This window comes from Macaca thibetana, chromosome 9 (genome assembly GCF_024542745.1).
Source record: "Macaca thibetana thibetana isolate TM-01 chromosome 9, ASM2454274v1, whole genome shotgun sequence".
In the NCBI taxonomy this organism is placed as follows: Eukaryota; Metazoa; Chordata; class Mammalia; order Primates; family Cercopithecidae; genus Macaca; species Macaca thibetana.
In genome coordinates, this window is record NC_065586.1 from 35,112,616 (window position 1) to 35,126,136 (window position 13,521).

Consider the following 13,521-nt stretch of genomic DNA (forward strand, 5'->3'; position numbering starts at 1 on the left):
TCTATCGTGGGCATGGATTCTACTCTACAATCCTTCCTGGTTTTAGCAAACCACAATGGTTGATGCAAAGATTAATAATGGGAAAAGAATTTGAAGTAAAAGATTTCGCTAGGCTATTCTTTTTTGGAGGGAGAAAGTGTATTACTGCTTTTTAAAAAGGTACAGATTTAAAGCAAAAAAGAAAAAAGAAAAGAAAGAACAGAGGAAAAAAGACAACTAAGTTAATCACTGTTTAACAGTAAATATCCCTAAAGACATCTCTTTGCATATATATTCAGTTTTGCAGTCTGCTTTCTCTCTCGACAATATTTTGTAGCTTTCTTTCTGTAACAATAAATACAGATGTACATCCGTATTTTTATGACTTCATAGAATTCCATTGTAGTCCACTGTATGTAACTAGCTATCATTCATGGGCATTTAGGTTGCATTCAGTTTTTCACTATTATAAATTAAATGGCAATTTTTAGCATATTTTGCCCAACTAATCTGACATCTATGAATATTAATATTCTTTCCAAAGTTTAAAAAAATGAGTAATATTTTGTGAATGGAGAAAACTGTTAGCAGGAGTAGATATATTTTTCCTTCCTGAGAAGTGCTTTCCTTTTGCTACTGTATTTCCAATATTACAATGTTCACGTTTAGGGTATGGAAGATAGTAACCTAAACCCTGTTCGTCTCTTCTGTTGAGCACTGTAGACACAGAAGCTTCCCAAGGAAAAGTTGTGAACTCTACACCTTGAGAGGAGGTTGAGGCAGTGGGGGTGAGAGGTATGAGTCTTTCTGGAGCTGACTTCACTGTTTTTCGCCTGATCTCCTGCATACTTGATGTCCCCATGTTTTCCTCTGAGTGCTCCAGGCCCTCCATGGTGGCTCCTGGCTGGATCCCCGGCAAGAGCTGATCCTGTGCTCTCACTGGTCCTTTCTCTCTAGCTTCTCACAGGTTACCGAGTGAAGGAATGAGGCTTACAGAGATTGCCCTGTGTTTTTCTGTTCCTTTAGTGCCTTGAGAGGTGAGCCAGCTGGCTAAGATACACTAGCTAAGATACACTGTGCTAGCAGAAAACGATAATTTTCATTTTGATGTGTGAACATTCCAAATACCACTTCTCAAAGACAAAATGAGATTTTAAGGCATCAGTCCCAAAGGGATAGTCAACTGGCAATTTTGGGCCCCCTAATGGGCACTGAAGGTGTTATCACCAGGCAAACAGGGCCTTTGCATCCTCAGGGCACACTGGTGAGGGGTGCACCTGCTTTGACCTGCCTCTTTCCAGCCCAGTACCATAGCAAGCAGAGCTATACAGATGTTATGGAATCCATCTCATTTTCAAACAGAAGACCCCAGATTCTGGGGGCTGATACAAAAAGACGTGAAAATGGAGCTGGGATATAGGCAGAAGAGCGGGATTCACACTTCTTTCTATCTCTGTTTTTCCTGGCATTTATCATACAGTGACTGATCAACATTCATTAAAATGTAGCATCATATACTTTGCCAAGGTAAAGTCCCCAGGAAATGCAGGACGGTAACTAAGCAACAAGAAGACTCTGTGGTTTGTGATACTCATTTCTCAGGCTCCTGAGTGTATATGATGAGGTTATATCATGGAGAAACGCTGCAGGCAGAACCAACTACAAGTTCGTGTGATGGATAAAATAAAAAATGGGACTGTTAAAAGGACATGGTGAAGCAATGTGGAACTTGGAAAAGAAAAACATGTTGAGGAGCTGTCAGGGCCAGGTTAAGATGAATATAGCTCTTCAACTGTATGCAGCTTCCCTAGGTTAGGTATGGAAAGCTTTATTTTGATCTATCACAGGGAAACTGAGATTGAGACAATTACTCTTTCTGCAGATTTACCTAGAAAGGGCCTTGATGCCTGTTAGGTGTTACTGTTCTCAGTATCGTGCTACAAAGAGTAAAACAAGTTCTGTTTTGCACTTCAGAGCTTACTTGGAGAAATGCAAGCAAAACATAATACATCTTGATAAGTGTGTATAAATCATAATACATCTTGATAAGTATGTATAAAATGCTGCTAGGAGCAACGGAAATTTGTCCAATTACAGATCAAAGAATGACCAAAAATTCTCTAGGTTTGGACCATCAATAAGGAAACAATTATTTGTGTAAAATGAGGTAAACTTTCTAAGATGTCATATGGCAATATTAAGGGATTTAAAAATGTTCCTTTTTGGTCAAAATGACCTAGATATTCCAATTCTAATGATTCCTTTTATAGAAATGAGAAGATACAGACAAAGATTAGCATATAAAAATGTTCATCCCTGGCCGGGTGCAGTGGCTCACGCCTGTAATCCCAGCACTTTGGGAGGCCGAGATGGGCGGATCACGAGGTCAGGAGAGAGAGACCATCCTGGCTAACATGGTGAAACCCCGTCTCTACTAAAAATACAAAAAAAATTTTTTTTTTCATCCCGGAACTGTTTTTATTATCCTGAAAAAGAAACAAATGAAATGTCCATTCACTGGGCAGAGGTTAAAAAAGTTAGAGTACACCTAATATATTTTGCAGTCATTATAGTTTTAAAAAAATGCTAACTGGCATGGGAAATAATTATTCAGAGAGAATCTATGTGAGTTTATCATCTCCAGTCTTCAGTATGAAGGACAAAGGAAAAGCATTGTTTGTGCCAGGCCTTGAAGGTTAAGTCAGATGCAGAGGTGGGGAGGAATAGCGCTCAGAGGGACGAGGTCACAGGAGCAAAGTGAGACGCCACAGTGGCAGACACCGAGGGAGTTGTGAGCAGGTTTGAGCGGCTGGGGAGAAAGCCTGGGGAGCAGGCCAACTTGACTGTCAGGTGGGCTGGGTTTTTAGTCTAAAAACAATGAGAAGCTATTGACGGATTTTAAGCAGGGGAGTGACAGGACCACCCACTTCAGTAGGGTCTATTGAGCTGCTCCTGGGGGGCCCAGGGCTATTTTAATGTTGAATTATAGCTGCAGTGCCTTTTGAGTTCCTTGGAGGTTACTAAAGTGAGACAGAGACAAGTACAACTCATCAACTATCCCTTTTTGGCTTTTAAAATGCTGTCGGGTTTTGTCCTGTTAGGAACAGGGTCTGAAGTGAAGCCAGTTAACTAAGATTAAGGTATCTGAAAGTGCTTGGCTCGGGGGAGACACTCAATAAATCCCCTCCCAAAGTCAGTCACCTTGGATAGAAAGATTTCTTGCCAGGGTATATTCAAGGAGCTTCCTGTTCACAGGAACCGTTAGCTACAGTTCTGGGAATACTGAAGAAGTGCTGTATTAAAGTAATACATCAGACAATCCTTCTAATTTTCATGGGCCTAATCTGCCTCTTGGGTGAATCATTTATTTTTACCACTTATACCGTATCTTGGCTCCGGAGCCTGCCTACTGTATCATTCCATTCCATCCTGGATTCTCCTATGGGGAGCCAAGTACACATGATGGCCCCACAGATCTTGGTCATAGTACCTATCGTCTGGGGGCCAATCAAGGAAAACTACCACTGGATGCTAGAACTCCAGCTATCATGACCATACGCCAAGAAGCAGAGAAGAGGTAGCTTTTTTTTTTGAGATGGAGTCTTGCTCTTGTCATGCAGGCTGGAGTGCAGTGGCACCATCTCAGCTCACTGCAAACCTCCACCTCCTGGGTTCAAGCAATTCTCCCTCCTCAGCCTCCTGAGTAGCTGGGATCACAGGCGTGCGGCACCATGTCTGGTTAATTTTTGTATGTTTAGTAGAGACAGGGTTTTGCCATGTTGGCCAGGCTGGTCTCAAACTCCTGACCTCTGGTGATCCACCGCCTTGGCCTCCCAAAGTGCTAGGACTACAGGCGTGAGCCACCGTGCCTGGCTAGAGGTAGCCTCTTTGGAGAGCTTTTCTGGAAGCATCCACTTACATCTTAGTGGCCAGACTTAGTCCTGTGGCCAGCTGTCATCTTTGAGCTGGGCATATTGCTGTTCTTCACGAAACAGGCCTTGAAACTATGGGAGATGGGAGAACAGCCACTGGGGAGCACAGTAGCCACCTCTCTCACTTCAACCTATACCTGACCCTGCTAGATGCTACATTTTGCCTGATCACAGGTACATCCTAGTTCTCAAGGATCCCACATATATATACCATTTCTCTTCTTGAAGAGTATGGAAGGATAAAGAAGGTAGAGTTTGGCAAGAGACAGTCTGGGCTTCCTAAGGCCATTTAGTGTGGGGACAGATAGTGAACTTGCAGTGGTGAGGCAGATAAATCAGTTTCCAAGTGGGCTTTCTCCCAGATGCCAGAGACCTTGGCTGTTCCTGTTTCATCATGCATTCTATTAACAAAGGTTTTACTTAAGAAAAATATGTGGCACAAGTGCTACCCTCTCCCTCACTCCTTCCCTCATGGCGGCTCCCTTCTCTGCTAAGCTGGAACATGACCTCAGAATCCTCCTCAACACAACATCCCTGGCAGTTACTCTGGTCCAAAAGACTTGGCACTACTACTTAAAACTATTAGCCATCCTTATTTTCTTGCGGGAATTTTTATTTGCATAGAGAATTTCTGGGTAGTTCCTAATTTCATGGAAATAAATTTCTCATGGTGCAATTTGAGGTATATGCCCAGGCAATAAATGTAGATATTTATAGGTGGCAGGCGTGGCATTCCTTAGATTTCACCACTCAGTGGCTGCAATCACTCTCATTGCTGGAAACTTGTTCTTGTGATTGTTTAACTTACTGGACTGTGAATTTCTCCAGAATGGAAACTATAATCCACTTTTGTATCCTCATGGTTCCTGGCTCAGTATACTCTCAAAAATGTTATCCATAAATGAGTCACCTGCCTTGATCAAGGTCAAGTGGCTATCAAAGTAAATACTTCCCCTGTAGCTGGTTACACTGTGGACTGCCTACCACCCAGGACAAAAGGCAGGCCTCATTTGGAGAGGAGGTCGGTGACAGGAGGAGCATCAGTAGCACAACACACAGAAGGTCTTGGTTATTCCACAACTGCCTTAGAAATGCTTGAGTAACTGTCATGAGAAACTGACTAGCAGGTGAAAGGGCAGCCATACCCCGAGGAGACGCTACACATTTTCCTTTTCACGAAAGGTTCAGGTCCTGGGCTAACTCAGCTCAGTGTTTTCTGTGTTCCAGGAGGTGACTCAGGCAGTTGTGCAAATGACTGACTCATATTTCATGGATATGAGTATGGCTGATGTAAGATTGCAATTATCTCCTCCTGATTCAATTAAGGTAGCCTATTCTTGATTGTTTTTATAAGTAGATCTATAAATTATACAAGTTGATACTAATATCGCTTACGTTTTAAATAGTGTGGTTCCACAGAAAATTTTGTTTTTTTCTGTGAAAAACAAAGCTACTATTGCTAAAACAGCATCGAGAGCACTGACTTAGCTATAGTTCATCTGAGTTTTTTTTTTTTTTTTGAGACAGAGTCTCGCTCTGTCGCCCAGGCTGGAGTGCGGTGGCGCGATCTCGGCTCACTGCAACCTCCGTCTCGTGGGTTCAGGCCATTCTCCTGCCTCAGCCTCCCAAGCAGCTGGGACTACAGGTGCCCGCCACCACGCCGGGCTAATTTTTTGTATTTTTAAAAGAGACAGGGTTTCACCGTGTTAGCCAGCATGGTCTTGATCTCCTGACCTTGTGATCCACCCGCCTTGGCCTCCCAAATTGCTCGGATTACAGGTGTGAGCCACCATGCCCGGCCCACCTAAGTTTTATATTTACCTGGTTACAGTGATCAAATTATTCAACAGTGATCATGGAGAAAGATGAAACAAAGTAATTCCCAAAAGATTCTTTCTGCTCAAACAGCAGGGTGGGTATGAGTAGATCCAGGCCAATTTCTTTTTTTTTTTTTTTTAAGAGACAGGGTCTCACTATGTCACCTAGGCTGGAGTGCAGTGGTGCAATCATAGCTCACTGCAGCCTCCAACTCCCAGACTCAAGCCATCCTCCTAATCCTCCTCAAGCTTGAGGACAGGCCTTGTTACAGTGCTCAGTGTGTACCTCTCCCCTTCCCCACTCCCCTTGTCCACATTCTGGGCTAGACCCACACTCTACTGAGGAACTGTCCCTGTATTTTGATTCCCGAGTGACACAGTGCTGGAGATGCTGTGGCTAGATACACGTTATTTCTGCATATGGCTATTCCTCAACCTTGTTGCCTGTCTTCTTACTCTGGTCTGAGGGCTGAACCCCACAGAAATAACAAGGCTACCCTCATCCCTTTCTCTCCCTTAAAGGTTAGTACTAGTCCTAAGTGGTCAGCTCCCAGCTTCCTTTAGGACAGAAAAAAGAGGAGAGAAGCAACACTTGTTTTTCTACTTACAAAGTCCCGGAGATGGGAGGTAGGAGGTTGGCGTGGATGTAGCTTGGACTTCGGAATTTAGAACCAGGTTCAAATCCCCAGTTAGGACATTTCTCAGTATTTTGATCTTGCATAGGTTTACTTATCAGAGTTAAAGTGTCTATTTATAAAATGGGGTACAACTTATCAGATTTAGATGTAAGAAATAGTATAGTGCATGGCAGCTAGCAGGGTTTCAACAAATGACATCTCTCATTACTATCATTTTGACATCACATTTCTCTGCTTAGAGTTGGTTACTGTTCTGCAATTTTTCCCAAAGTGTCACTGTGTGTCAGGCAGGGAGCATCTGCCTGGAAGAGTCTGAAGCGTGCATGTAGGGTGGGTGAGTTGCGGGGGTCGGCAACCAGGCAAATCACTAGCGAGGCTTTAGTACCTATCTTTTCTCTCCAGGATTCTTGACCAAAAGTTACACTCTAAAGTCCAAACAGGTACATACCTAAGGGGAATACGGTGGAAATGTCAAAGGGGAGATAGGCATGGTGCGGGGGCAGAAAAATCCCGGCAGACCACAGGCTGTACCACCCTTTGTTAAGGGTATGTGGCTACATTGATCTCTGGTCTTCAGATGCTCTTCCCGGTTAACACTGCCCAGTGACCTGCCTGGACAGGAAGCAAGTCACCTTAGTGCCACTGTCTCTTTCTCCTCTTAAGCCCTCAAACCATAATTGAATGTAAATGTTATACATTTTATAATGAAATAAAAATTGCGTAATGCGCCTAAGTAGATATGCCACACACCTATGGTTCAATGACTGAATGCTGACTTTCATATATGGCCCAAATTACAAAGCAGCAATCAGAACAGACAACAAGGGAACTCCTCTCCCAAGGGTTCAGCAATCTGACCCAAACTGCATAGCCCAGACAATCTGAATACACACATGCAAGTGTAAATATGCCCCAATCAGCTTTCCCAGGAAGCAGGAAGGTCTACACAGCCTCAATGAAGAGCACTATTTTGGACTGTTGCTGTCTACCCACCCTCTCCAGGGCTGTAATTCTTTAGAATTCCCCTTTCACACTTCTTTTCTCATCTGGTCAGCATTACCACTTTGCAGCCACTTATTTTCCATGGACATCTGCCACTTATCCTAACAAATAGCATTAATACAGATGAGAGCATGGAGCTTTTAAAATATGGACTAATAAATTTATAAACAGTACTTGGAAAGGGAGAGAAAGCACAGGTTAAAACATGGCTAGATGTAGAGAATTAAATGAAATGTTTATAAAGCCTTTCACAAGATGTCCACACATTGCTGATGCTAGACAAATACCAAGTCCCTTATTCCTTCTCTTCCCTTTTAGTACCTGGATTTGTCACTAACAGGTACTGAGGTCTGAATAAATCAAGGCATGATTTCATTTCTCGGCCTCAGTTTCCTCATATAAAAAATTAAGATAGCTGTACTATCATACTAGTCTTTTTTTCAAGAACTAGTTCAAAAGATTCCCAGCCCCCCCACCCCCCGACCAGACTCTCCTCAGGGCTGTCCTCAGTAAATATTTGGAAAAAGGGTGGGAAGTTTGTTTCTCCACCTTATATTCTTCCCAATAAAGGCAAGAAAAGTCAGGGATGGGCGTCGGGAGGGAATGCGAACCAACATTTACTGTACTTCTCTCACAGCCAGGAACGTCCACATACCTTGATCTTAGTCAACTGGCCTAAGTGAACTTGTCCCCATCACGACAAAACCCGAAGGCATTCTAAAAGCAAAGCAAAGCAAGGGCAGTGGATGAATTTTGTTAATTTAGTTCTCTACCTCACGTTAACCTCCAAGGAACTAAAAAAAAAAAACTCCACAGCGAATTCAACATTAAAATAGCTCTGGGACCTCAAGATTTATTTCACAGCTTAAAACAAGGTCACCATCAAGTTCTCGGCAAAGCTCAAAATACAATAGAAGAGAGAACTCCCAAATCAAGGCCCAGCTTCTTTTAAATGCTAAAACAAAAACAAAACCCGGGTGCCGTGGCTCATGCCCATAATCCCACGGGAGGCCGAGACGGGAGGATTGCTTGAAGCCAGGAGTTCGATACCACCGCGGGTTACGAAGCGAGATCCCATCTCTACAAAAAGTTAACACAGGCCGGGCGCGGTGGCTCAAGCCTGTAATCCCAGCACTTTGGGAGGCCGAGACGGGCGGATCACGAGGTCAGGAGATCGAGACCACCCTGGCTAACACGGTGAAACCCCTCTCTACTAAAAAAACACAAAAAAGTAGCCGGGTGAGGTGGCGGGCGCCTGTAGTCCCAGCTACTCGGGAGGCTGAGGCAGGAGAATGGCGTAAACCCGGGAGGCGGAGCTTGCAGTGAGCTGAGATCCGGCCACTGCACCCCAGCCTGGGCGGCAGAGCAAGACTCCGTCTCAAAAAAAAAAAAAAAAAAAAAGAAAAAAAAAGTTAACACAGACACACACTCACATCCACCACCTTAGCCTGGCTTAGGGTCGGGAGCCCCTGTTACGAAGCGAGATCCCATCTCTACAAAAAGTTAACACACACACACACACCCTACCTTAGCCTGATGTAGTGGCGGTGGCCTGTAGTCCTCACTGCTTTGGACACACACACACACACACCCTACCTTAGCCAGGGGTGGTGGCGCGCGCCTGTAGTCCCGGCTACTTTGGAGGCTGAGGCGGGAGAATCGCTTGAGCCCAGGAGTTCGAGGCTGCAGTGAGCCGAGATTGCGCCACTGCCCTCCAGCCTGGGCGACAGAGCGAAACCGTATCTCTAAAAAAATAAATTAGAAAAAGAAGAAGACAAAAAGAACCAGACCGGTCTCGGAGAGGCAGGCGCAGCCTCAGCTCCCTGGGCCTGCGTCCCCAACCCGGCCCCGGCTGCACTCGCGCCCGCTGCGGGTCCCGGGGACACACCTCGCACACCGCGCTAGGCCCCGTTCCGCCCAGCCCGGGGGAGTGGAGGAGGCAGAGGCCGGGTGGGGAAGGGCCTCCAGAAACTGAGCTCCCGACGACGTCTCCCGCGACCCCAGCGCCGGAGAGAGGCGCGGCCCCCGGGAGCGACCCCACATCCTCGCAAGGCCGCGCAGGGCCGCGCAGGGCCGCGCAGGGCCGCGCCGAGCCGCGCCGCCCCGGCCCTCCCCGCGGCCGCCGATCTGCTTCCAGGGCAGAGGGAAGGGGCGGTGACGGGGCGGGGCGGGGCGGGGCGGGGGCTGCGGCGAGGGCGGGCGCCGCTGGCGGGGGAGGGCCGTCAGCATCCTCCCTGGCCGCACCGCGCCGCGCGGGGCCCAAGGGCCGCGCCCACGCCCGCTGCCCGCTAGCTCGCCGGCTAGTCCCGTAGTCCGGCGCTGACACGCGTGCCCCTGGCTTGAACCGGAACCTCTTGAGGAGGCGGCCGCCGCCGCCGGGGAAGCGGACACCGACCGGGAAGCGCGGGGGGAGGCGGCCTGCGCGGCGCCGCCCGCCATGGCCGCGGCGGGGTGAGGTAGGCGCGGCGGCCGCAGTCGCGCGGACCCGAGCGCTCCTCCGCCGCGGATAGGCCGGCCGAAGGGGAGCCGGGGCCGTCGCCCGCTCGTCGCCGCCGCCGCCGCCCATGGCGAGGCCCCGCCGCCGCCGCCGCTGCTGACCCGGCGGCCGGCCGCGGCTTCCGCCCCCTCCCTTGGCGGCGAGCGGGCAGGCCTCCCCACACGCCCCCGCCGCCCGCGCCCCGCGTCTGCCCGACCCGGGTCGGGGAGAACAGGACCGCAGCAGGAGTCGGGGGGCCGCCGAAGATGGGGAACACTACCTCGTGCTGCGTGTCGTCCAGCCCCAAGCTCCGGAGGAATGCCCATTCCCGGCTGGAGTCCTACCGGCCGGACACGGACCTGAGCCGCGAGGACACAGGCTGCAACCTGCAGCACATCAGCGACCGGGAGAACATAGACGGTGAGTGCGGCCCGCCGAGCCCCCTGCCCTTCCCCGCGGCTTCAGCCCCACACCCAGCGTCGGGGCGGCCCGGCTGCACTTGCTTGCTCAGCCGGTCTCGGCGACCCTTGCATAACGGGGGCTTCGCCCGCGCAGCCGAGGCGCCCGGGGCCCCGCAGCCTCCGGGCGTACCCCTGGCTAGTTACCCCCAAGTGAGCGGCCGCGGAAACTTTGCAGGCCCGCGGCAACCAGCACGGCGGGCCGGGGGCGGGTGTGTGCGCGTGGGTCGCGAGGTGACAGGAGCGGGTCCTCGTCCTCAATGGAGCGGCCAGCGCTGGGCGGGGGCGGCCCGGGAGCTCGGGGTTCCAGGCATTACCTGAATGCAGCCCGAAGCCAAGTTGTGCACGTGTTTGTCCTGTAAAAGCCAAGTGAGTGGATTCCCATTTTGGAATCCCGGTGTCTCCAACCTGGAGTTGGAGAAACATGTTGCCTTGAGTCAGTTCCTCGGAAGCTTACAAATGGACTTCACTTGGCTGACCCCCCTTCCCATTCTCCCGTTTTTTAAAAAAAGATATTTTTGAGTGGCGGTTCCAGGATTAGAGTCAAATAGCTTCTCCCGAGAATGCTCTTTAAAGACTCCGTCTCAAAAAAAAAAAAAAAAAAAAAAAAAAAAAAAAAAAAAAAAAAAAAAAAAAAAAAGATGTCAAGACACCTTTGGGTTAAGTCACCCACTTTTTGCATGGGCCCGAATTGCAGTCCTATGAATTTATGATTTATTCAGGTGACTTTTGGTTGGACTGGAGTTTGCAAAAAGAAAAAAAGCTAAGACTAATTACTGCACCCAGTAATGTTTTATCTTATTGGTTTGGCAACATATTTATTAGCACTGTTGCGCAATGATATCGACATAGGGATATTTATGTATCATGCTTAAAATATAGTTTATAGAATTTTCAACTGAAAAGATTTGAAATTGGAAATATCTTTTTATGACAACGTGATTTTTTAAAACCCAAACATCTTCTCATAATCTGCTTGAACTAATATGAAAAAATTTTTATGTGAATGAATGAACACAACTCCATAATTCATTTCTGTCGACTTTAGGATGGAATATTCTCTCTACTGTGGAAAGGCCACGTTTAAACTCTGCTAAAGGAAAGATTTTTCTCGTTTGTCTTTGTGTAATTTCTTCCAAGTGGTAATTTCATCTTTTTTAGGAGGGCATCTTTATTAAATGAGTGCCATGCATCTAACACAACGTCTGGTTTCTAGTACGCGCTTAGTAAACTATCGTTCCATATGATGTTTCTAGTGTTGTTATTTTAGATTTCCGTTATTTTAAACATACTCTTAGATGTTTGAACTACAGCCATATTTTCTTCTTAAATCTGTGCATTAAAGGCATTTAAAGCAGGATGAAGGCCACATCAGTCTTGATCACTTTCACAGCCTCTAGCATCTGAAAGAAAAGTCTAGCATATAACAAACATTCAGTAAGTATTGCACTTTAAAGGGAGGAATAAATGAATGAATTTATTACAGAAAGCCATTACCCAGTCCTATACTATGTTGACAGGCGAAAACATTTGGAAATAATTTCTTCTTTATGCTGTGCAGTAAATTTCTTTATATTGTGCAATATCTAGCGGAGGCGTTATGTTTTGAATGATGGATCAAAAAAAAAAAAAAAGAAAAGAGAAAAAAACAAAAGATTTACATTTCTTAGAGCCAGGCTGCATAGTTATTATAGACTATTGTAAGGAAATAATGTGGAAAAAATAAGTGTAACCAGGTATTTGGCACTAAGGCTTAGTACAATTTTGCCAAAGTACAGTGAAATGATATTTTGTGTTCTCTCATTTCAAAGAAATCTTAAGTTTCAGTCATTAGGAATTTTTGAGAGAACGTTTGGAAGACTGTTTTGCAGATTCAGCGTAGTTTAAGAGGGTATAGGGCAGGTTTCCAATCTAGGCTGTGGGGTGTCCTCTCATCCCAGATCCCAGTTCTTATGATTATGCTAGTTTAAACCCCAAAATACTAATTCATCTTCTGTCTCTCAGATTCAATAAATAATACTTCCAGCATTGACCCAGCCAGCAGTTCTCAACATTGGTTTCAGTTAAACTAGAAATCTAGTACTATACATTGCCATTAATATGTTTAATTAAATCTCTCCAAGGTGGTTCTGAGATGCAGGTAGGCCTGAGAATTGTTGGCTGGACGAATCTTGGAAGTGTTACCTGCTGTTCAGGGACATTTTTGGCAGAAATTAATTATTAGAGGCTGAGAGAAGAGAACAGTTTTAATTAGATAGTATGTATATATGCACACAACATCTATATGTCTATATTTGCTAATCTGTATGTATTTGAACTGAGTTATATTGATTGTTACGTTATTAGTAAACATTTTAAAACTAGATTTTAAGAATTATTGATTCTAGTATATATCAAAAGCTGAAGTACTCAAGTACCATTTTTTTTTATGTTCTGAAAAACATCCCACCCAGCTGGTTTAGAAAGGTTTGAAGTTCTTGGGTCTTCTATGATAGGTTAGCGTCTTTAAATCACAGAGATATGATATATGTATCCATGTTTTCTTCCCTCTGTCACCAAACACATGAAGGGATAATATTTGTCCTGTAGAATTTCAGTAACAATTTTAGAGTCCGGGTACTTAGATGTCTATGGTGCTTTATGGCAACTTAATGTGTCTTTGTACTTAGTGTATCTTAGTGTTAGGTGATTCATGTTTTTGAAATTGGTATTAGACTCATGCTCCCCAGGTATTATTTTTTATAAAATCATTCAGAGATTGAGAAAAAACAACAACACATAACAACGATAGTAATCTTCAGAACAATTCTTTAGGAAAAGAAAAAAAATGATAGTAATAATTGCAACCTATATATTACTTTGTCTGTACCAGCTGCTGCTCTAAGTACTTGGATTCCATTCATTTACTTAGAACTCACAGTAACCCTATGGGTAATATTATCCTTACTTTAGGACAAAGAAATGAGTCATTGAGAGGAGAAATGACTTGTCCAAAGTCACACAGCCAATATGTGGCAAGTGGAAACTTTCCATTGTTGCTTGACGTAGCCATCAAACGTTAGCTAGTCTGGGGTTGCCTTCTGGGGTAGGGTGTCTTGTCATTGCAGTCATATCCATACTTTCTCAAAGATAAACAGCTTCTGTCTGCAACAGTTATTCAGTCCAGACTTCCAGGACTAGATTATTTCTGTGGGAGGAAAAAGGGAGGGAGGGACTAAA

The 13,521-nt window shown here is 45.7% G+C and overlaps 1 protein-coding gene and 1 long non-coding RNA gene across 14 annotated transcripts in view; one reads left to right on the top strand and one right to left on the bottom strand.

The window, feature by feature from the left end:
* Positions 1-9,450, bottom strand: part of LOC126962990 (uncharacterized) — a 117,736-nt gene extending 108,286 nt beyond the window's left edge. For 4 of the 5 annotated variants that reach the window (XR_007728882.1, XR_007728879.1, XR_007728881.1 and 1 more), the window contains exons 1-2: positions 8,965-9,450; positions 8,024-8,085 (exon numbers count right to left, since the gene is read on the bottom strand). This is a non-coding gene — a long non-coding RNA (uncharacterized LOC126962990). Of the gene's footprint in view, positions 1-8,023; positions 8,086-8,895 lie in introns of all 5 variants that reach the window. The other variant, XR_007728880.1, reaches the window with a different exon arrangement.
* CCNY (cyclin Y) overlaps positions 1-13,521 on the top strand; it is an 876,528-nt gene that overhangs the window by 642,491 nt on the left and 220,516 nt on the right. The window contains exon 2 of one of the 9 annotated variants that reach the window (XM_050804783.1): positions 10,044-10,264. The exons of 6 other annotated variants lie outside the window; for them this stretch is intronic. In XM_050804783.1, the coding sequence (XP_050660740.1) occupies positions 10,111-10,264 (154 nt within the window). In that variant the 5' untranslated portion in view covers positions 10,044-10,110. Of the gene's footprint in view, positions 1-9,595; positions 10,265-13,521 lie in introns of those variants that run through there. 2 more of the 9 variants (XM_050804784.1, XM_050804787.1) reach the window with 2 other exon arrangements.